The 22,861-nt window shown below is 35.8% G+C and overlaps 2 protein-coding genes across 2 annotated transcripts; both read left to right on the top strand.

The window, feature by feature from the left end:
- Window positions 1-1,565: 1,565 nt before the first annotated feature.
- Window positions 1,566-8,937, top strand: LOC102218671 (ATP-binding cassette sub-family B member 8, mitochondrial-like). Its single transcript, XM_023336078.1, has 16 exons — window positions 1,566-1,769; window positions 2,916-3,231; window positions 3,315-3,470; window positions 4,670-4,764; window positions 4,867-4,972; window positions 5,057-5,218; window positions 6,605-6,690; window positions 6,764-6,861; window positions 6,943-7,048; window positions 7,161-7,194; window positions 7,514-7,650; window positions 7,743-7,837; window positions 7,921-8,054; window positions 8,198-8,345; window positions 8,428-8,678; window positions 8,841-8,937. Exons 1-16 carry the CDS (start codon window positions 1,666-1,668, stop codon window positions 8,922-8,924), a joined length of 2,112 nt encoding a protein of 703 aa, XP_023191846.1. The 5' UTR covers window positions 1,566-1,665; the 3' UTR covers window positions 8,925-8,937.
- A 2,093-nt stretch (window positions 8,938-11,030) lies between these two features.
- cdk5 (cyclin dependent kinase 5) lies at window positions 11,031-22,310 on the top strand. The gene is made up of 12 exons (XM_005807572.2): window positions 11,031-11,204; window positions 11,517-11,605; window positions 11,693-11,760; window positions 11,895-11,955; window positions 12,040-12,096; window positions 12,416-12,511; window positions 12,768-12,842; window positions 15,646-15,742; window positions 17,260-17,329; window positions 17,437-17,497; window positions 17,917-17,997; window positions 18,205-22,310. The coding sequence occupies exons 1-12, from the start codon at window positions 11,168-11,170 to the stop codon at window positions 18,289-18,291; spliced, it is 879 nt and encodes a 292-aa protein (XP_005807629.1). The 5' UTR covers window positions 11,031-11,167; the 3' UTR covers window positions 18,292-22,310.
- The last annotated feature ends 551 nt before the right edge of the window (window positions 22,311-22,861 follow it).

Raw genomic sequence — 22,861 nt, 5'->3', positions numbered from 1 at the left:
AATAAAATTATGGCAGATTGTTTGAAACTACGTAAAATGATATAAAGTCAATATTTTATATCTAGGTTCATTGTTTGGATTGACATAAAAATGCAAGTAAGTGTGTTTGGCTGCTCCATTTATGTTTATGATTTAATCTCTGAATGTGGTCAGACTTTAGTTCAGGTTGTTAAGTGTTAAATAACCAGAGGGGAACTCTCTAAATCAGAGATCTGCAACCTGAATCTCTGGAGACACAAGTGGCTCTTTGGTTCACATTATTAAATGATGAAATATTTCTCTGTTTGTGTTTAATTCTTTGTTTTCGCCATACAAACACTGACTACACGGGCCCCTGTGGTAGAACCAGCCTCTAAAGAAAACAGTAAAAAAGACCATTATATATATATATATATATATATATATATATATATATATATATATATATATATATATATATATATATATATATATATATATATATATATATATATATATATATATATATATATATATATATATATATATATATATCAACCTTAATTCAGATGGCAAATTGCAATGCAAAATATTATGCTTAGGGATTTTTTGTGCAATAGGCAATTTTAGGTGACAATGCAGTCCTTAGCCTTGTTAATTACTCTTATTGGTCTTTTTTGAAGTTTGATTAGTGACTGTTGTGCTGTTTTGTAATTAATTACCCAAACCTCTCTAGAGTCACGTAAATAAGGTAAAAGTAAAGAATAGTACAGAATGTTGGGCTGTTTCTGTGTCTGTGAATAGAAAGGTGTTTGGTACGGAAACTATGATAGACCCACTTCATGAACTGTGAACTGAAATAGTAAAACCCTGACTCATCATGTCTACTTTTCCATAGATGGACAAACATTCTTATTTAAAGAAAAAGGCCAACAGCCACATAACGTTCAGATAAAAATAAGGGAAATGCAATTTCTAAGCATGATTTTATATATGTATATATATAAAAAAGTTCAGGTTAAGGACTCATTTTCACGAGTCATTTACCTGAACTTCTACCTTGATAATAAACTGGTTTTAGTAAAATGTTCTTCAAATGACTGGAAATGTATAGTTTTGAGTAGATTTTATTTTATTTCCCGAGCAGCAGACCCCACTAGGACCGCGTCACTCCACAGCTGCTTGTGTCTCATTGATGCTAGCAGATGTTGGCAGGCATGATGTAGTCCTAAGATTCTGTTTCAAACTGAGCTTATACACATCTGGAAAAAAATTAGTTTCTCTGATTTTACTCTTTATAAGTATATGTTTGAGTAAAATGAACATTGTTCTTTTATTCTATGAATTACTGACAACATGTCTCTTAATTTTTGTTTGTGAATGTATGTAAATAAGCAGTTAGATTTAGAAAACCGCACCAACGAAAATCTTCTCATGGGTCTTAGCCCTGCTGGGGGCTAAGCACCCCTAAAGGTCAGATCCTAGAATCGCCCCTGGTTATGACTAAAACTCGTGTTAAAAAGAAGAACGTGCCCCTCACAATGTGGCGATGACGTTGACGTACTCACGCGACTTTTACGCCTCCTGTGCGTCTTTGCAGACTCGTCAGCGTCAGTATGGCAGCCTGCAGGGAGCCGTGGGATTATTATTGAACTCCACGTTTAAGGGAACATTTTGAGTTATTTATTCCCGAAATAAGGTTAAAACATGTCCCAGCTTCTGTGCTCCAGATTGTGCGTCACTGCTTGTTCCCGTTCACTCTCTTTTTCTTCACTGAGCAGAAAGACAGGGGGCAAATGGAAGCTGTCACGGTAGGTTGAAGTGACCAGTTGCTAGATTAGCTATTGACAGATTTGTATTAGGCTAGCTGTGTTAATTACACGTTGAGTGGTACCACTGGCCCAAAGCGGTTTGATAATATATGGCACGAATAGTTTTGAGTTTGTAATCCAGACAAAAGGAGAATAGCAATGACTTAATCAAGGACAATGATTTGTCCTTTTATCTTTAATAAAGGGTAATATGTCAAGGCAGTAGGTGACATACAGTTAAAAAAAAAACCCTCTTTGATCTGAAAGAGTGACGCAATTATGAATCAGTAAATATAACTTGGCTTTAGAGATTTCAAAACTCTAAGGCCAAGTTTTGAAATCTTGGCCTTAGATTTCAAAACTTGGCAATACTTTCTGAATTAGAAAGAGTACCACATGTAGTTTGTCTTCTGGGGTGTTATAAATGGTTTTAAGATCTAAATTGGTCATAAAATGCATCTTAATTTGCAGATCGAACATTTTTTAATAAATGATTTTGATTTCAGTTTTGTTTGATTTCAGTTTACAATAAAAGCCATATCAAGAAACTGTGTGACACAGGGTGATCAAGTGCATGTTTTTCCTCTGTACTTTATCAGTTTCTAAAAATGTATGTTTATATGCTGTTAATGCGTCTGTTGTTTTATATGTTTGCCGTATGTTTCTGTAGCTCATGAGCGCCCAAAAATTCTTGTTTGGGCAACAGTTGACTTGACAACAAATGGGGAAACCTAATAATTCCAAGCAATTTTCACATATTTTCTTCTGATTTTCCTGAAAACTAGAAAAGTCAAGTTTTCAGGAAACTTGAGACTTCTTCATAAAAACATGTCGTAGTTTTCATGTGTGGAGAATGTTTCTGTTTCTCATAAGAAATGTCCAGAAAAAAAAAACAGGCCACTTTAAAATGTAATTGTCTAAGATTTCTGCGCATATGCTTTAAAAAAAACAACAAAGTTTTGATAGCCAAAATGAGAAAAATAATCCTTGATTTGTTGGGACCTACTTTGGCTACCTAGATAATTAACTCAATCTCAGTTTTTTGTAACTAAAAATATCTAGAAAATGTCTTTGTAATTCTCATATGCCCTCATTCATTGTAGTAATTTTACCCCCTACCTATATTTGTAATGTCTTTTGATGCAGGTGGTATACATCTCATTCACAAACCTCCACACAGCCACCTGGCAATCCTTTGCACCGCATTTGGAACCTGACTCAGAGAGCTATCCATCACTCCACCTCCCGGACATCCAAATCACCAGGTTTGAAATTCATCCTAGGACCTGCGGTCCTCACTGTTTCAGCACGCCTGTTCTGCCATGTAGCCTGCTGTGAGGCAGATGTCAACAACAACACTCCAGAGGAAGTTATCCTCAAAGACTCTGTGCCTGACTTCAAATGGCACATCCTGTGGGAATTTGTCAAACCGCAGCTGTTTGCGCTCATTGGTGCTGTTGTGGTAAGCTTCAACTGGTTCATTTAAAGTTGATTGCAATGATGCAAACTGCCATTTCAAACTGTAAATGCATTTTCTCTTTTCAGCTTGCTTTTGGTGCAGCTATCTTGAACATTCAAATCCCATTAATGCTTGGTGATTTGGTAAATGTTGTGGCACGCTACCTCAGAGAACATTCAGGTACTTACGTCAACGAGATAAAAGGTCCTGCTATGAAACTACTTGGACTGTATGCTATCCAGGTACGTACAAAACATCTATAAATACATGATATAGTTTTGAAGTTTAAGTCAAAGTTCTGTACTGTACTGTTATGGGTAGTAGGTGTTAAATGCACCCATATAAATACAGTTCCTTGCAAAAGTATTTATACTTTTGTACATTTTTGTATTATAATTTTATGTGATTAAGCAAAATATATTATTGCACAGTTAAAAGTAGAAATGAATGTACATTTTTAAAATTTTTTTATTACACATTTTTTTCAGTAAAAATCTGAAGATTCTTCACCCTCTAAATCAGGGTCCCCAAAGTTGGTCCTCGAGGGCCGGCATCCTGCATGTTTTAGTTCTCTCCCTGGAGGCACCAACAACCTTTTCAGCATGTCAGTGTTCTTTTTAGGCCTTCTAACGATCCATCATTTGATCGGCTGGCCCTCGAGGACCGACTTTGGGGACCCCTGCTCTAAATTAATGCTCTGAAGAACCACATTTTCCCATAATTTTTTCTGCATGCTTAGAGTATGCTTCTATTTGATTTACTTATCTGGAGTAGGGCTTCACAACATTAGAAAAACATATGATATGCAATAACATCGGTAAAGGTTGCTATAATCATGAGGCTTTTGGTAAGTAAACAAATAAATAAACAATGGAAGCAGCTCTCTGGAAGTGATGGATTCTTAGCAAATCTAAGACTAACCCCAGATAAGGGCTAGTCTATCCTGTTTCTGGAAAAATAAAATAGAATGTAACATTTCCATCTAAACAGTGTTTTATTAACAATTTGTATTTGTTTTTGGCTTTATCTTTGAAACAACTTAGTTGTAGGTTCTCATTGAATTTACCATCTTATCATCTCTTTACAATATAAAGCTTTTGATGTTGCTTTAAGTGTCACTAAATATATTACATGCATAGAAAGACTGAATTCTTGGTACATAAACACTTAAATCAGTCCAGACAGTTTATTATTATTTATATATTGTGTACAGTGATGTTGCGCTAACAATAATTTTACAATTGTGCAAATAGACTAAGATATTTGGTTGTAATGTGACGCAATGTGAAAAAGTTAAAGGGGTATTAACAGATTTACCCAGAATTGCATGTAGCTTCCAACATGAGTAAATTTTACCATTTGCATGCAAAAATTTAGATGTCACAGATTTAAAAGGTTCAGTGGTCTGTTGTTCTGGTCCTTCATCAAATCTTTTTTGCAGGGCCTGCTAACAACTGGCTACATCATCTTACTGTCGAGGGTAGGGGAAAGAGTGGCATCAGACATGAGGAAAACCCTCTTTGCTTCCCTGATAAGGTATATATTCTACAATGTTGACTCTGAACACTGTATTAAAACATAATCAAGCAAAGTCACTTTTCAAACCTAAGTACTACTCTTTTTTTTTTTTTTTACCAGGCAAGATGTTGCTTTCTTTGACGCCAATAAAACCGGGCAGCTTGTAAACCGTTTGACTGCTGACATTCAGGAGTTCAAGTCTTCCTTTAAATTGGTTATTTCTCAGGTATTTCCACAAGCATGAGTCAGCATTTTAGTCACACATCCCATATAAAAATTGCAACCATTTTCCCATCTTGTATATCTTCAGGGTCTGCGGAGCATCACGCAGACAGTCGGGTGTTTTGTGTCTCTCTATATCATCTCCCCCAAGCTCACAGGCTTGACAGTGGTTGTTCTCCCATGTCTTGTGGGAGCAGGAGCTCTTATTGGTTCATTTCTGCGCAAACTATCTCGTCTCGCTCAAGAACAGGTAATATTTTATATTATATATACTGTTTGATTTTATTTTTTTTTTCACATTTGGTCATGTTACAACCACAAACTTCAATGTATTTCATTCCGTAATGTCAACATAAAAAGAAAATGTGTAAAATATTCAGATTTTATTTGAAAGACCAACACAAAGTATTAAAATGGAAAAACAAGGATACAGAAGAAACCTTTCATGGTGAAGGCAATGTATGGGAATGTCAAACATGTGGAAATAGGTACTGTTATGGGATTTTATGATTATCTAAAGAAAAGTGTTCACACCTTCGTATGACTCAAGGCTTGCTTACTTGCATAACAGGAAACAGATGCTAAAGCGAAGAATAGCATGGAGACAGGATGATGAAGTAAAGAATGCGTGGACTCTTTATCTAGGATGTTTGTTCCTTTGGCGACCTGCATTTTGAAGAAAATGTTGACGTAAGGAAATCCTTCTAGCAAAAGCCTATGTTGACACATGGAGCAAACAAAAGGAAGTGATGGTATAGTATTGATATGTGTGTACATAATGACAAATATATAAAATGTTTATTGTGTATAATATTTTCCAGCAACCTGGCGGTTACAGGACGAACTCCTACTGCTATCACTCTATTGATATCAACGTCTTTATTTAAAGTTTTCCATATCGGTACTGTGATTAGATAAGAGCAAAATTGAACCATATGGTCTACATGCAGAGCTTTGTGTGGTTAGCAGTGGTCATCAGAAACCCTCTGGTATAACATGGTGGTAACCTCTTGCTACAGAGAGACATAATTTCAGCAGGGTTTGAAAGCTGGTCATGGTTGACGGAGAAAATAGATGGTTCTAAATGTAGAGCAATCCTGAAAGAAACCCAGTTACAATCTGCAAAAGACTTGAGTGGAGGTTCACTTTTTAGCAGGACAACACCCACCAAACAAATAGTCAGTGCAGAAAAATAGTATTTGTGTCTTAGAGTGGCCAAAGTAGTCAAAGTCCAGACTTGAATCAAATTGAGAATCTGTGGCAAGACTTGACAAGTTATCTACACAGACTGAATCAACCCAGTAATCTTGAGCTTGTGTTTTTTTTTGCAAAGAACAATGTCAGAATGTCCTTAAAGTATTGACCAAATGGGGCTTAATACAAATGCACATTGCACTATTTAGATTTTTATTTCTAAAGAATTTTGAAAATCACTATCAATGTCCTTTTTTACTTTATGATACTGTTGGATTGAAGTTTGTGATTATAATGTGACAAAATCTGAAAAGTTGAAGGGCTATGAATACTTCTGTACGTTAATGCTTGTTGTTTGCTTTCAAAATCAGCCATAAAAAATATTTTTCAAAATGTTGTTTAATTTACTATCCGACTGGCTTCTGCTATTGTTCAAATCCAGGTAGCAAAAGCAACAGAGGTGGCAGATGAGGCTCTGGGTAATGTCCGAACAGTGAAAGCTTTTGCTATGGAGGAACGAGAACTCCAGTGAGTTAGAGCACATTCTGAAATCATTCTTAAAAATGAACTGTACTTAATAGTTTATTATGTTTTTCCTCAGACTGTATGCACATGAAGTCGACAAATCATGTGAAATGAATGAAAATCTTGGTGGAGGCATCGCAGTTTTCCAAGGCTTGTCAAACGTGGCACTGAACTGTGAGTGTCTACATTGTTGCTGTTGGACATAATATATGTCAGACCTTCAATAATGCTAGTATTCTGATGCTGTTCAAACAGGCATTGTGCTGGGAACAATTTTTGCTGGAGGGACGTTAATTTCAAGTAATGAGATGTCTCCTGGAGACCTGATGTCTTTCTTGGTTGCTTCGCAGACGGTTCAGAGGTATGAGATGCACCACGTTTATTTCTTCATCTGATTCACAATAAAAACGTTAATGGACTTGTTGAAACTCAACTTATTTCAGTAATGAATAATACGTCTGTTTTGTGCTCAGGTCCTTGGCCAGTATTTCCATCCTTTTCGGACAGGTAAGTTAAAGTTACATGTTTGTTCTCTGCCTTGCAAAAAAGGTGCAAGTAAAGGTGGCTGCACACCAGTGCACAGGGTAATTTTCAGATTTGTAATTGTAAAAAGAACTTTTCATTTTTTTTTCATGTCACCATTATGGACCACACTGTCTTGGTCTACCACTTATAATCCCTATAAAATATATTGTGGTTTTTAGTTCTAAGAAGACAATGTGTGAAAAACTTCAAGAAATATGAATAATTTAGCAAAATGTTGTCTAAATTCTTGAATTGTTACTTTTGCTTCTAAAGTTTCCTGTGGAATGAATCTTTCATGCAGGTGGTGAGAGGAATGAGCGCTGGGGCCCGGATTTTTGAATACCTGTCTTTAAAGCCAACCATTCCTCTCTCGGGGGGAGGACGCATCCCCTTCCACTCTCTGATTGGAAGAGTGGACTTCATGAATATTTCATTCAGGTTTAACAAATATAGCATCTTCTACACTTCTAAGAACGGAGTAAAGTTGTTAGATAACATGAAATAAATGTTTATTTTTTGTGCATCAATAGTTATCCAACGAGACCCGGCCATGAAGTCCTGAAGAAGTTCAGTTTAATTCTGCCACCTTGTAAAACTGTTGCAATTGTTGGTGAATCTGGAGGAGGTATTCTGACAGAATGCCATTACATTTCATTTTGTGACATCTAAATGATTTCAAGGTTTACTCATAAAAGTTAAACCCTGTAGGGAAGTCCACAGTGGCATCCTTACTGGAGCGTTTCTACGACCCAACCAATGGTGTGGTCATGTTGGATGGGCTCGATATTCGCACGCTGGATTTGGCCTGGCTCAGGGGCCAAGTTATTGGATTCATCAATCAGGTAGATTGTTTTATCCACCTGACCGTATTAAGCTTAAATAACATATATAATACTTAATAATCAACATGGAGAATAGTTAATGTGTTTAAACGTCTGTTTAGATTTAAATTTAGATGTCATTGCATTCTCTCTTCTGTTTGAAGGAGCCAGTTTTGTTTGGATCATCTATCATGGAGAACATCCGCTTTGGGAAGCCTGATGCCACAGATGCTGAGGTCATTAGTGCAGCAAAGCAATCTAATGCTCACCGCTTCATTATGAGCTTCCCAGATGGCTATAACACCATGGTTGGTACGTGCTGCCATTTAAGCTTAATCTCTTTTGAAATGCTGTGTTGCATGTAAATTCTAAACTTCTAGGTTTCTATATCTAGGTGAGCGAGGTGTGGCGCTATCAGGGGGCCAGAAACAGCGGATTGCCATCGCCCGAGCTTTGATCAAGAACCCCAGCATCCTTGTGCTCGATGAAGCCACGAGCGCTCTTGATGCAGAATCCGAGGGGGTGGTGCAGGAAGCGCTGGACAGAGCCACAAGGGGTCGCACTGTGCTCATCATCGCCCACAGACTGAGCACTATCCAAGGGGCCGATCTAATCTGTGTCATGAGCAATGGCCGCATTGTGGAGGTGAGGATTTGGAGACGCATGGGCACTCAATTAAATGTATTGGCTCATGAAGAAGTTCAAAAATGAACCCCCAAATGACATACCGTAATTTAATTTTTAGAAATTTCTCGTAATGTTACATCTATCCAATGCATTATCTAAGAAGTTGTTCTTTTCACACAGGCTGGAACACATTTGGAACTGCTGAGCAAAGGAGGACTTTATTCTGATCTGATCCGCAGACAAAGAGCTGAGGGGCAGAAATAAAGATTTACAAACAGTTTTCAGTTGTGCAATGATAAATTAATGAGTTAAATTTATGGATAACATCTGCTGGGTTAGAAAATGAACTTGTCTCTGTTCGTTTAGTTTCATAGAAAAATCGAACATTTGTAAATGGTAAATGTGTGTTAAGTGGACCAACTGGATTAAAACGTGATGATTTTAAAAATGCTACTGTACTGAGCTTATGAAACAAATTAAATTATAAAGTTTAGTTTTTGGAAAATAAAATCTTTTTGAGATGAGAAATGTCTATTTAGATTTGGTACTTTAGCACCAATGTCTTATGTTTCTTTTTTAAAAAAGCAACTATGGTTAGTTTAAACTTGTATTTACGTATATCGGAATACACGATTAACCTAATTTTGGAACAAATCATTTGGCTAACAGTAATATATTCGTACAACTTTTGGACATAAACAGCTACTATTTTTGAATTGATCTTGCCTACCTATGCACTCCCAACTGTTTAAACCAAGTCTTTCTTGTTGGTAATTGCTCCATATATTACTTATGTGGATTACAGCCTTGTCAGTGGAATTGAACTTTTAAACAGGTATACACAGTTAAGCAATACATTTGGTGTATGGAACATACTCTTGAAATGTCAAAATGTAGACACCTCTTTTTCCAAGGCTGCATTTGCAATTTGTAGTCACCTGTATAACTGCCTGTGTTTTTGCCCATGGAAGTATTTCCATTACTGCTGATGTGCCTTGTAAGCAAAGATAATGTGTGAGATCTCTCTTTTAGTGAGCGCACCAGGAGTGTGCACTTGAAGAAAGGTGGCGCTATTCTAACTTCTGATATATTTGAGAAATGGCCACTCAGGCATTTTATTTAGCTTCTTCTCAAGAAGAATTTTAACCATAAGAATGCCATCATGGAAAAATGTAGCTATTTTTAAAACTGTGTAACGTTGGTATTGGTGGTACGTTACACAAACTAGCACATATCTAGATTTAACAAACATCTTTTTTTAAGACATTTAAGAAAGAATGATGATCCAAGTTGATAATTTAACAACCTAAAGTTCTTCCTAATACAGTCAATAGTTTTTAGTTTCTGAAATATTTGCTGCAGTGAGGTCAAGGTTTGCTTTCACATGCATAAATAAATGTTTGAATGTAAACATGGCAATTTATTTGCTGAAATATATATATAAAGATATGGCAAGCTAAAGATAAAGTGAGCAAAAAAAAGCTTTCATCAGTTTATTTTTTCCTCTATTTTTTTATTAAATCTGAACCAAATAGTGCTCTGGTTAGTGAATCAAACTATTTTTACAGGGCATTATTTTATACAAATAATTGTAATACAAGTGCTGCAGCAAAAATAAAAATGAATATGGTAGAAAAAACACATTAGAAATTATCAAACTAATTTGAAAATAACTCAACTATCATAGAGGATGATAGAGAAGAAAAACAGTGTTATAGTTTTTCCAAGTTTTCCTTGTTTTTCTCAATTTGGAATAATTGCTGAATTCACAATTCCTCTTGAATTACTATGGATTGAGGCTAGATGAGTTGCTGTTTTCATCTGTTAAATATTGTTTGAAAACTTTTGCTTATTTTGTGCTTACTCAGATTATATTTCATTAATCAGGTGTCAAACTCCAGTGCTCAAGGGCCAGTGTCCTGCAGTTTTTAGATGTGCCACAGGTACGAAACGCTGGAATGAAATGGCTTAATTGCCTCCTCCTTGTGTAGATCAGTTCTCCAGAGCCTTGCTAATGACCTAATTATTCTATTCAGGTGTGGTGCAGCAGAGGGACATCTAAAAGTTGCAGGACACTGGCCCTTGAGGACTGGAGTTTGACACCCCTAAGATGTTTAATCTCAGCCAAGCAAAATCATCATAATTCTTTTGTATTTTCTGTGTATTAGCATCATCGACCTACTAATTTAAAGCTGGAATTTAGCCCCTTAACTATAACCTCATGTATTAAATATTAATAAGTATGCATTGTCCCATTTTTAAAGCCAATGGTGAAAAGTAGGAATCACTAGAACCAGTAACATGCTGTCACATTGCAGTTCGCCCTGCCTACCTCTAGATGGCAACAAAGATAGTTGTGCTACTGTCTGCAATCCGACTACAAGCATCAAGTGCAGCCAGATTTAGCTAGCGTCAGTAGATACCGTTTCATTTTGTCTACCCCATTTTGGGGGGTTTGTTGGTCGTTGGCTTGCAAGCTAGTTCAAGGCTGGCTTCACTGACCAAATATGCAGAAATATGAAAAGCTTGAAAAAATTGGAGAGGGTAAGTTTTGTCTTAAAAAACAAGGTACCATCTGCTAGCCGCAGCTAATGCTAGCATAGCAATGGTTTTATAGAACTTTATCATTTAAACTAGACTGTCAAATATATGCTCGTGTTTACTGACCCTCCCTGGACATTTCATCCTGTGCTGTTTCTACCATTTTTTAACTACATTTAAAATCGGTTCGTTTACAATTTAATTTTAGGATGTTGAATTCAGCTGGCGATAGGAAGGTTGCTAGCTTGAGTTGCTATGCAATTCATCGACAGTGGAGTGCTATCTGTGGTTAATGGGGCCTTGTTTATTCTGTAGGTACGTATGGAACTGTTTTCAAAGCTAAAAACAGAGAAACGCATGAAATCGTGGCATTAAAGCGGGTCAGGCTGGACGACGACGACGAGGTTTGGACACATTGTTGACAGTTGCACTGTTTGGTGATGGGCGTTCAGCAGATGCTAATGCTAAATCACAATGTATATTGCTTACAGGGGGTGCCAAGCTCTGCTTTAAGAGAAATCTGTCTTCTGAAAGAACTAAAGCATAAAAACATTGTCAGGTAAGCCTGCTGCTTGTTTTTTTCTCTATACTTGTATGCTTTGTGTGATTTACTTGTGAGCTGTTAATAGCTCTCATTTTTTAACCTGAAATCAGCAACATTGAACACTCTTAATTGTATTTTTTTTATTTTAGATTGCATGATGTGTTGCACAGTGACAAGAAGTTAACATTGGTTTTTGAATATTGTGATCAGGTGAGTTACTGAGCCAGTCTAAACCCTTGAATTTGGTAACTATGGTTGATGGCTAAAAGACCATATGTTTGTGATGCATTGCAGGATTTGAAGAAATATTTTGACAGCTGTAATGGGGATCTAGATCCTGAAACCGTGAAGGTGAGAAATAAGGACACTGCATCTGATAAAAACCCTACTGTATTATTTTTTTCTTACTATGGATTATAAGTGAAACAATCAACATTTTCATGTGTGACAGTGGAACTTTACAAAATGTAATGCTTCAATTGTTGACTGCGTTTTGTATGACTTTGTGTTTTTGTGTTTTTATAATGTAAAGCACCTGTTGCTGAAATGTGCTAAGCATTTTTGTCCTTCTTTTTTAAAGGCAGCTTAATGTTTGACATTTTTATCATCATGTTTGTTACAGCTTTTAAAAAGTAAAAACTAACTGAATATTCCTGTCTTTACTCTGCAGTCGTTCATGTACCAACTGTTGAAAGGCCTCGCTTTCTGTCACAGTCGAAACGTTCTTCATAGAGATCTGAAACCACAAAATCTTCTCATCAACAGAGTGAGTTTTGGACTTTGACATGGCTTATGGTAAACATTGGCTCCAGTATGGGCCAGTCTACTTGCTGCTTTGAAAATGTTAAAACCAGAAGTATTGCAGTGCGACTGTTAGATGTGTATTACTCTCTTAGTGACCTTTTTTAGGAGATACTTATTTAGTAACTAGAAAGACACGACTAAATCTGTTGGTATGTAGGACTGTAAGGACCATTCTGAAAATTATAATAAAATACCCACCTCTGTTTTTTCATCTGTAGAATGGGGAATTGAAGCTTGCTGACTTTGGGTTAGCTCGAGCTTTTGGCATTCCTGTGAGATGTTACTCAGCAGAGGTAAGTTATGCATAATTAATATTGCAGGTACTCTGTTTCCAGTAGAAAAAATAAGGCTAAAGAGCAGAATTCTAGGCTGCTGTGGGCAGTGTAAAGGAAACTAAGTCAGAGATCGGAGATCAGCTTCCTGGCTGATTTAAAAGTTTTAACTACAGTTTGTGTTGTGTAAATTTACTTTGCAAGAAGTAGTCAAGCACAAAGCGTGCACCATGACTATTCTCACTCTCTCTTGCTGTATGTAGCCAGGCAGCACAGTGCTAGAATGTCTGCCACTATGACAGGTGAAGAAAATAATCAAAGAGCAATGAGCATGCTCTGCGGGCTCTTCTGTTCTTGTGTTTTATTTATTTGCTAATTAAATAAATATCAGTGTATATAATTAAATAGAATAATAATAGCTACTGCATTACAAGAACAAAGAATGGCTCTCAGTGAGGCTCCAGGCATATCTTCTTAGTAAAGAGCCATCCAGAAGAATTGGATCGTTCGTGAATGTCACATCACTATATTGCTGACTTTGGTCACAGCGTTGTCGCATATATGCAACTCGTCAGTCATCACCTGAGCATAATAATTCAGCACAGTGAGTGACAACGTTTTTTCATAGCAAATACAATTTGTCCCTGCACAGCTAACTTTGCTAAAATTACATACACATAGCTTACCTTTCTTTGAGCTTCTTTTCTAATTGACGATAAAAATTAGACGTAGTCCCCATCGTCTGTGAAAGCGAAGCGCTGCTGAATTTACATGTCGCCATTGGATTTCTTATGATTTATGCAGCGGGATTCTTTTACCGATGATTAGACAGACATCTGCCACTCAGAGAAAACCACTGTGCACTGTCTTGGAGAGCCACGTGTGAGTTAAAGTTGGAGGTGATGTGTTTCAGCGGTAACGGAAACATGTAATTAGTAAGTTGCGTTATTGCTTGGATTTGAATTTGCCTGGTGTTTTCATGAAACTGTTCACCAATGTACTAAAAAAGTCAGAATAGGCCTTCACAGGACCACAAATGGAATCTATTTATTTATATGTGACTTTTAAAGACAATTGGTTGAACTGGGTTTTATTTATGGGTATCAGATTAAAAAGGACTAAGTTTTGCATCTTAATGCCTCAGTTTTCTCATTGTTTTTTTTTTTTACTGAAAACCATGTATTTTCTTTATCTGCTTCAGTTATTAGGTGTTTTATATTTGCCTATCTTTCACACAAAACTCTCTATTACTACTCGTTGTTGTTTTTAATATGACAAATTATGATTTATTAATTGTTTTCCAAGGCATTGGATAGTGCTGACAAAGTTAAGTAGACTCACTGGTTTTGTTTGAGTGACGTAAGGGGTGAGCAAAATGGACTTGGTGACACAGCTGATGTGAAAATGGAAAAAACTAAAAATCCATAGGGGAATTGAGCTTAAAGCACAGAGAGTTTGAAATCAGAGCATTTCTAGAGATTATTTTGTACATGAACACATTGACTTCACTCTCTCTGGGGTTCTAAGAGGAAACAACTTAGTCAGAAATTGCTATAAGAAATGTGAATGTTCAATGTAATTCTTGAAAAAAAGTTGATGGTTATGCTTTATGGTTATTGTTATATGCCAAGACCTTTGAAGATTTAGGAAAAGGAGATTTTTTATAAAATAAGTGCAGAAAGATATTTTTACTCATTATTTATATTTATCTTAATAATATTTCACTATTATTCTGCTGCTTTATGTTGTTTGCCTAAGTAATCATCTGTGTCCCAAAATTTGGTGGTGTTTTTATAATCAGAAATCCCTATAAACATGTCATTCACAAGAACTCAGATCAATCCACTCCAGAAACTCACAAGGGACTTTCACTTTTGAAATAGCTTATGGGTTTAGAGTCTATCTCTAAACTATTCTTTCTAAATCTGATGTCATTATCTAGATCATACTCCATTTCGTATGCAAAGAAAGGGTTAAAGTCTGGGTACTTGTGAAGATTAATTAAACCCGTGCCAACTGAAGTAAAACTTCCATTTCCAATATAATTTACTCCTTTCTATGGCAGACCTACTGTATCGCTTCACGATGGGGTTAACTGATGCTTTGCAGCTCAGTTTCATTGAATAATATTCCTGGAACAGCTGGACAAAGTGTTTCTGATGAGGAAAAAAAATGTCAATTATAGCAACTGCTTTGAAGCTGCTCTGTTCAACCTCATTATGTCATTTCAGTCATTTTCTTTATGGCATTTCTTATGGCCATTAGTTTATCAGCACAGGAACTCTGTGACATATTAATCAATGCAAATAACAAATGACCCTTCAAATGGGGCCATTTTTTGTCAAGAATCGATTTTTTTTTTTTTTTTTTTTTGTTCATCTTGAAACTGATTGTCTGATTTTAAGGAAAGTATGCTGGATGAATTGCTCTGATTCTGGAACAGCGATAAAACTCAGGCAATGATCATTTTAAGGTGTTACACACTGCTGCTTAGCTACAGAAAAAGAAGCTGTGCTCCTTGCCTTTTGTCCCATTTATCCTTACCTGTCAGCTGCTGGGTTCTTTTTTTTCTCCAGAATCAATGTTGCTGTCTTGTTTTAATTCTATATTTTTGACTGTTATTGTTTATCCTTTAAACTTTTTTTGTACCTTTTCTTCAGTTTTTCAGTTGGGTTTTATGTTAGTCTCTTAACTAAAAGGTACAAAAGGAACAAAATTAACTTTAATCTTAAAAAAACAAGCAGTTCAGTCTTTTATTGCACTTTTATTGCAATAGCTGTTGACTATTTGTTAATCCTTACATTGTGGTTCGGTTTCTCTGCAGGTTGTGACGTTGTGGTACCGACCTCCAGATGTGTTGTTTGGTGCTAAACTTTATTCTACCTCTATTGACATGTGGTCAGCTGGCTGCATATTTGCAGGTTTGTTTTCTTTTTTTTGTTGTCATTTTTGCCATTAAAAAGATTGAGTTATAATATGATTGCCTCTTTCGGTTTATTCTTGTGAGAAAAAAATAAAACACAGTGGCAGGATTAAAAATGCATGATTCATTCGCATAAGCACAGAGCTCATTTAATTGCAGGAATTAATTATTGCAATCAGGGCTCTGTCTCATGATGCTCATAAAAGCTTAAATAGCCATGCGTAAGAGAAAGTCAGGCTTGGTTTATTTATGAAGTGCTGTACATTAAGTGGAAAGAGTAAATGCAAAGGTGTTTATATTTGAGAACTGGGAAAAGATAATTGCTGTACTGAAATTCTTCATTTGATAGTAAAACAGATGGATAATAAAGCATATTATTCTAAATGTTTACTTAAAATTTAATATCCAAATATCGTTTAGATATTTCAGTCTCTTAGCCATCATCAATTGAAAGTGGATTAAAATATCTTTGCCTGATAAAGGCCTTGTCACAGAAATGTTAGTTTTTTTGCTATGGTGGTTCAGATTTGTTTGTGTTTCTCCTGTGAACATTTTTTTAAATGTGTGCTCCAAATACCCCAAAGTTTATTCAGTATTACATTTTTGTAACTCTGTAACAACAAATCCTTTGAATAGCAGACAGAGTTGCACCGTTTCTCATCTGTTGAAAAAAGATCCTTTCTACCTACTGAAGAATAATCACACAATAAAATATGGTCAGAAATTGCATTTTCTGATGTAGGAGGGTTTTGGAGACTGATTTGTGTAATCCATAATAAAAAATCTGATTTTTATCACTCTGGAAAAATGTCAGCAAGTTGTGTAAAGGAGCCTTGTGTCATTATTTTACTACTGTAGTGATTTTTAATGCATTACAGTTATGGCAGTGAGAATAGCACTGTTAAGAAGTCTAAAAGTATTATGTGACCACTGCATATGATCAGAGGTAAGCTGGTGCTCTCTACCATTTGTCTCATTGCTATACAACAAAACAATTTTCTACTTTTGTGACAATGTTCAAAAATAACTGGAAGAAAAATCCTGAGATTTTCAGATACACAGTTGCGTCAAACAAATGACATCTCGATGTGTTCGTCCTTATAGCTGCTGTCTGCGTTTGGCATGCTTCACTGCAGTAATTTAAGGAGAACAAGGCTTTGATAGACAAAGATCAATAAGAAACAGCAGAGCAAAGACTCATTAGGAAGTGAAAAATGTGAGTCTATGCTGTTCAAGGTGATCAGTTTACCAGTTGGGGGCACTGCTTACTCCCATTTGGATGTCATAAGGTTGTGTGGACTTGGATGAATTATTAATAGATGATGATTATATTTGATTGAAAACACTGGGGGTACACATTGTGGTAAATACGTAAAAAATTGAGTGTTTAAAATTCTCTATCAGGAGGAAAACAATTTAAGCTTCTATTAAGTATCCAGTGACCAAAACAATTTTCTGTGGTGCATTTTATTTTGTACTAAATCAGTTTGTTTTGAACTTTTTCTCTTGTTTTAGAGCTGGCTAATGCTGGAAGGCCGTTATTCCCTGGCAATGATGTGGATGACCAGTTGAAAAGAATCTTCAGATATCCTTTCTTTTTTAAGTTACTTCAGTGTTGGCAAGAAGAAGTGAACATTGTCAATAATTTGATGTCACACTTTGTTTTAAACATTTTCTTTAACCGCTTTGTACATTGTTGGGCACACCTACTGAGGAACAGTGGCCAACAATGACAAAACTTCCTGATTATAAGGTACATTTATTATTGTCAAACTGTCAATAATGACACCAAAAAATTTAATACAAACTAATACAAAATCATTTTAACTACAAGAATATTATCTTATGTTCTACATAATCATAAGAAACACTGCTGAATTGACAGATGCCTAGCAGACTGTCATTGACATAAAAGGTGGGTCGACAAAAGAACAATTGTAAAGAACCTGGCTGTTATATTCAAGTATGTTAATGGAAAGTTAAATGAAGGGGAAAAAGTGTAATAGTAAGAGACGCAAGTAACGGCTATAATCAAAGGCTTGAGAGGGTAAAGAAGCAAAGCCTACTCAGGAGCTTTGGGGAAGTTCATAAGGCATGAACTATAGCTGTATGCATCACACCTGTATACTTCCAGACTTCTGATATATATATATATATTTTGCTTTTCTCCAGCCATATCCCATGTATCCAGCTACCACCTCCCTTGTGAATGTGGTTCCTAAACTAAGTAGCACAGGAAGGGATCTACTGCAGGTACTTCAAACATTTTAGTTGTTTTGTCTTGTTCTGCAGCAACAATCTGCTAAGGCAGTTTGAAGATGTCGCTTTGTATTAATTGTGCTACGTGTTCAGTTACAGCAGCAAACTTATGCAAAGTTGTTGCTGATTTACATTTTTGCTCACATGAATCAGTGTTGTTGTTTTTCACTCATTAAAAATGTTTTGTTTCACCCGATCCAGAACCTGTTGAAGTGTAATCCCGTTCAGAGGATTTCAGCTGAAGAGGCCTTGCAGCACCCCTACTTCGCAGATTTTTGCCCGCCCTAAAATGCTAAATTGCCTGTCACCGAGCCACAGCCGCAAGAATCAATCATCCTTCACTCTGTTTGGTCATTAGGAGCGATTCTCAACAAGGCAAATCCCTCACTGGGATTCTGACACTCCCATGCAGTTCATTCTGTTGTGCCTCTGTGTGGAACAAAGCCCCAGTGGCTCCGCTAAGCTTTAGGGTCTTTTAAGTTAAAAGCCTGTTTTAATTTGGTTCAAACATCACTCCAAGTTAATTAGCACCAATGAGGGCGGGGTTACATTTAATACATTTTATAGTCATACGTTTTCTTTTTTGCCTATTTAAGTTAAATTCTCAAAGCAACAAACTGTTTTCTATCGATTTTCTTTAGTGTTCCCTTGTAATCTATGGTCAGATAATTTGGTGAGTTAATGTCAGATGCCTGCCAAAGTGCTTGTACTTAGTGCATCAGTCACTCACACGCCTTTGTTGAGATGTAGTTTCTATTCCTGATGGATTGTGTTTCAGTAGTTCTTTTTTGCTTGTACAAGTCTTAACACCTGTAGAGACCAGTGCAAGTGTTGGTAGTCCCCATACTTGATATATTTATATTTGCAGGTGTGGAAGTACGACTGAAAGTAAGTCAGCTTTGAACAACTTGTTTGTTTAGGAACTTTTATGATTGATATGTATACAGTTCCAGTCAGGGGTTTCTATACGCTTATCATCTGTAATATATTAATTTGAGGCTGTTAATAAATTATTTAAACTGCTGTTTTTTAGGATGGATTGTTTATGCGATATACAGCTTCAGTAAATTTTTTTCTACAAAATCAAGGGTAGAAGTGAAAAAAAATTCCCGAAATAAAAAATTCAAGAAATAAAATTAATAAGATTAATATCTTATAACAGAATAAAAAAACTTATAGGTTCAAATCCTATAGTCCTGTAGTAAATTACAGTGGTAAATACAGGACCACTGTATTTCCGTTTTCCTGACGAAGTTTCTTGCGTATTTGATCACTCATCGTGGCAGAATGTTGTTAGTTTAAGTTGCTTGGTCTCCTGGCACACACTGAGCTTTTCAGTATAATTGCGTAGTTTAGGTCAGGCCTTTTTAAGTCAGCTTTATCCAAGCCAAATTCAGTTTTGATGTTTGTTTGAATTGCTGTCCTGTTGGAACAGTTTTAACCAGCTTGCTGTTGGGTTGAGGTGGAATTGAAAAATAGAGAAAGGTCTCCAGCATTATTCCGCTTGACCATGTTCTTAGATTCCACCCCCCTCCCCACCCCACGCACACACACTCCTTCCTATTGAGGTCAAAGTTTTCTGTAGGTTCGAAAGGAAAATACCTATCATTTTCTATCTGGACTGTAACAATGCTGTTCAAGTAGTTTCTGTTATTAAGTTTGATTATTGCCCATGATGAGTATATATAAACTTGTGAACAAAACTGTGTAGCACTATATATAAATTATTTCGGACTTTGTTTATGCCTTATTGGTGTTCTTGCGAAGCTGTTGCTGTTCCACTTTGGTAATTTAGAGGCAGCTCAGGGAAGCATCAGTGTGTGCTTACATACAAGCAGCTTATCTTGCATCAATCAGCAGCATGACAGCAGCCTTGTTGATTAGATTTCTATGCTTCATGCACTGTCCCCACTTTACATTTCCATTCCAGTCCCTCCAACCCTCTCTACTGATGCTAATGTCCATTAGGGTGCAGGCCTGGCTTAAAGGGAAGGTTAATACATATGTGGTCCTGTAAAGTGGTAAAGCGTATGAGTAAATATCTTACCTGCAGTGCATACCTTTCTTGTGTCCATTTGGTTTAAATTCAGATTTTTTTATCCCTGGTTGCTGACGCTAGCAGCTAGCTCAGAGGACCCCAGAATAAAGTGGATCCGTATAGTTTAAAACTTCAATATCAAAAGCAACACAATTTATGTGAGCACTATTTAACTTTAAAACATGTCACATCTGCATGAGGTGATCTAAACAGTCATGATGAATGGTTATATAGGACAAATAAAGTGTCCATCCATTAATCTTCTGGAGAACAGGCCCATTTCCAGCTGTGGAAAAAATCTTAGTATTTTTGCTTTTAGTATGAGTTTTATACAGGAAGTGCTTTGCCTCTCCCGTTTCCATCTTCTGTTAAATCACTGACGTATACTTTGTGTAAATAGTTCGAATAAGCCACTGTAATGTTTTTGAGATTGTAACTGCTTTAAAAGTCCGCTTTGGGTTTGGCCTCCTTTGTAGACTAGCTGTTAGCTTCAGCCCTAGTGACCAACTGGTCCATATTTACACTAAGTAAAGAACCTAAGAGAGTTATCTGCCTACAATCTTTTGACAGATTCTGAATTCTCCTATTTTAATAGGTCTGCCTGGAGGGGCTTATCAATATTCATGCACCAATCAGCCAAAGCACTAATGGAACCACCTGCCTTATCATATAGGCAGGTGCCACATGTGACTAATATCCACATTAAAAGCCAACTTTTTTTTTGTTAAAATCCTGTTATCAGTGTTCATTCGATTTATATCTCAGTGGTCTTTAAGGTATTTTGGTGCAGTTATTTATTGATTTGAATACTTTATTTTCTCCCTGTTAAACTTTGCTGTTGCTAATATGCTGACCCCCTGGGTAGCTAATGCGGTCCACCATAGTGTTACAATAATTTATCAGGAGTTTAGAAACTCTATAGACCTGTGCAAATGCTTCCCCCTTTTGACAGTTTTACTTTTTTTTAATCAGACTTCCAGGAAGTAAGGATTTCATTAAGTACTTATCACAGGGAAGCAGCAACCTTCCTTCTCAGAACTGCTACAGTAAATTGTAGAATTTCATTAAATTTTTCTGAGTATAAACTTGTTCTTTTCTCTTGAGGTTAAACTAGCTGCAGATGTTATTTTCCCCAGCTGTCACTGCTACCAAATAAACAATTTTCCGAGAAATAACACAAAGAAGGATGAAAAGACCGCAGGCTATTTTTACTCTGAGGACTTCACACTTTTACTGTTTCTTATACTTTAATTGCTGATTCAGAAGTGTTTGTTCCCAGACCATTGTAGATTAGTATGAAAAGCAACTTTTATTATAAGTTTTTATTCTCAGGCTTTTTATTTCCATCTTTGTATTTATATTTGTGCACTGTGTCACAATAGTTTTGAAGATTATTACACGTTAAACACGGACATTCCGAATAATACAGCTGTTACTAAGTAGACCAATATTTACAGGATGGCCATTTGTGGAACATGTACTATTTTGACACAGTTTATCTCTGCAATGCTTTTTTATGGTTTTCTACTAGTTTAAAGAGAAAACAACACATCTAATTCTGTAAACTGTTGTTTTGCATCGTGAGCTTTTTCTGTGTAGTAATTGCCGTATTAACAGTTAACTATTTTATTCCACTCCAGATGATTACAGTGATGCTTTTGCTATTAAAAGCCAACAGATTGAGTGGCATCTAAGGCAACTGTCTCACTGGGGAAAATATTTTTCCTTCATTGGATTTATGTAAAATAGTTAATGGGTGCATGTATTTATTAAACATGGAATGTCTGTTTTCTTTTACTTAAAAATGTAGCAAAACTTTTAGTTGGTACAGAATTGTATTCTCAGTAATTGCGTAGATATGTTGGATTTTAGTAACATTTTAAGCATTTAAAATGTTTGAAGGATGCGTGCTTTTGACTTAAATTATAAAGAAAAAAACAAAACCAACTTCTTTTATTGCTTCTTTGTTTTGTGGATTACAGCAGCAATAAGAAGCTTTATTTAAATGAAGGATGGGTTTTGCACTTTGGCTTCAGTATTTGTAATCATTATTAGAATTTTGGACAAACATTGTGACTTTATGTTAAAGCCATTAAGAATCCATATTTAGCTAAGTAAAAAAGGATGCACCTTTTCTTTTCTGTGAGAAATCATTCACTCCTCAGTTATTCAATATTTTAAAACCTAGCAGGATAAAAAGCTGCTGTCAACCTGGTTTATTTTAGATGAATACATGTGAAATTACAAATTAAATCAAACTTCAGCATCATCGGTTTTTGTAATTTTTATTTATCCATAATTGTACAACAAATATTAAAGATTCTTGGAACCTTAAAGATAATTTCGTCCAGGTATCAATTATGTGTACATAACAGATAAAGTGCTATATATTTTAAATGTCATAGATAAGAAATTTTTGATTCTATCTAAACAGTTTTAGCTTTTTGTGCTTGCAAAACTTTTATACTTTTAACAATAATAGTCTTTGATTTTATGTTTTCTACAACAATGTAACCTGTAAAGTTGTGAATATTGTAAAGTGACATTCATAGTTTACCAAATGGCACTGAATCTATATTTGATTCAGATATGAGAGGGAACGGCTGAATATTCTGGCTTTGTAAAGGATACCATAACAATGTAAATGTTTTTCTTTAACTTTTCTGAAAGGTTTATATCGAGACAATTTAAAAAGAAACCTGTTTTCTTCATTAATCATGTTCCAACATCCTTGAATAGCTGCTGACAGTTTTGGTCTATTTGCAAGTTTTTCTTTTGCAACCTTCCAATTACATACAGGCAGATTAAAAATTTCAGACA

Source organism: Xiphophorus maculatus, chromosome 6 (genome assembly GCF_002775205.1).
Source record: "Xiphophorus maculatus strain JP 163 A chromosome 6, X_maculatus-5.0-male, whole genome shotgun sequence".
In the NCBI taxonomy this organism is placed as follows: domain Eukaryota; kingdom Metazoa; phylum Chordata; class Actinopteri; order Cyprinodontiformes; family Poeciliidae; genus Xiphophorus; species Xiphophorus maculatus.
Note: the sequence above shows the minus strand (reverse complement) of the source record. Positions and strands in the feature narration are given on the sequence as shown.

Excerpts from the sequence above, each read along its gene's own strand:
- cdk5 (XM_005807572.2), top strand. The coding sequence starts at position 11,168 with ATGCAGAAATATGAAAAGCTTGAAAAAATTGGAGAGG. Across the intron at positions 11,205-11,516 it reads GCTTGAAAAAATTGGAGAGG|GTACGTATGGAACTGTTTTC; the intron begins GTAAGTTTTGTC and ends TTTATTCTGTAG. Across the intron at positions 11,761-11,894 it reads AAGCATAAAAACATTGTCAG|ATTGCATGATGTGTTGCACA; the intron begins GTAAGCCTGCTG and ends TTTTTATTTTAG.
- LOC102218671 (XM_023336078.1), top strand. The coding sequence starts at position 1,666 with ATGTCCCAGCTTCTGTGCTCCAGATTGTGCGTCACTGCTTGTTCCCGT. Across the intron at positions 7,651-7,742 it reads TTCATGAATATTTCATTCAG|TTATCCAACGAGACCCGGCC; the intron begins GTTTAACAAATA and ends GTGCATCAATAG. Across the intron at positions 8,346-8,427 it reads TGGCTATAACACCATGGTTG|GTGAGCGAGGTGTGGCGCTA; the intron begins GTACGTGCTGCC and ends TTCTATATCTAG.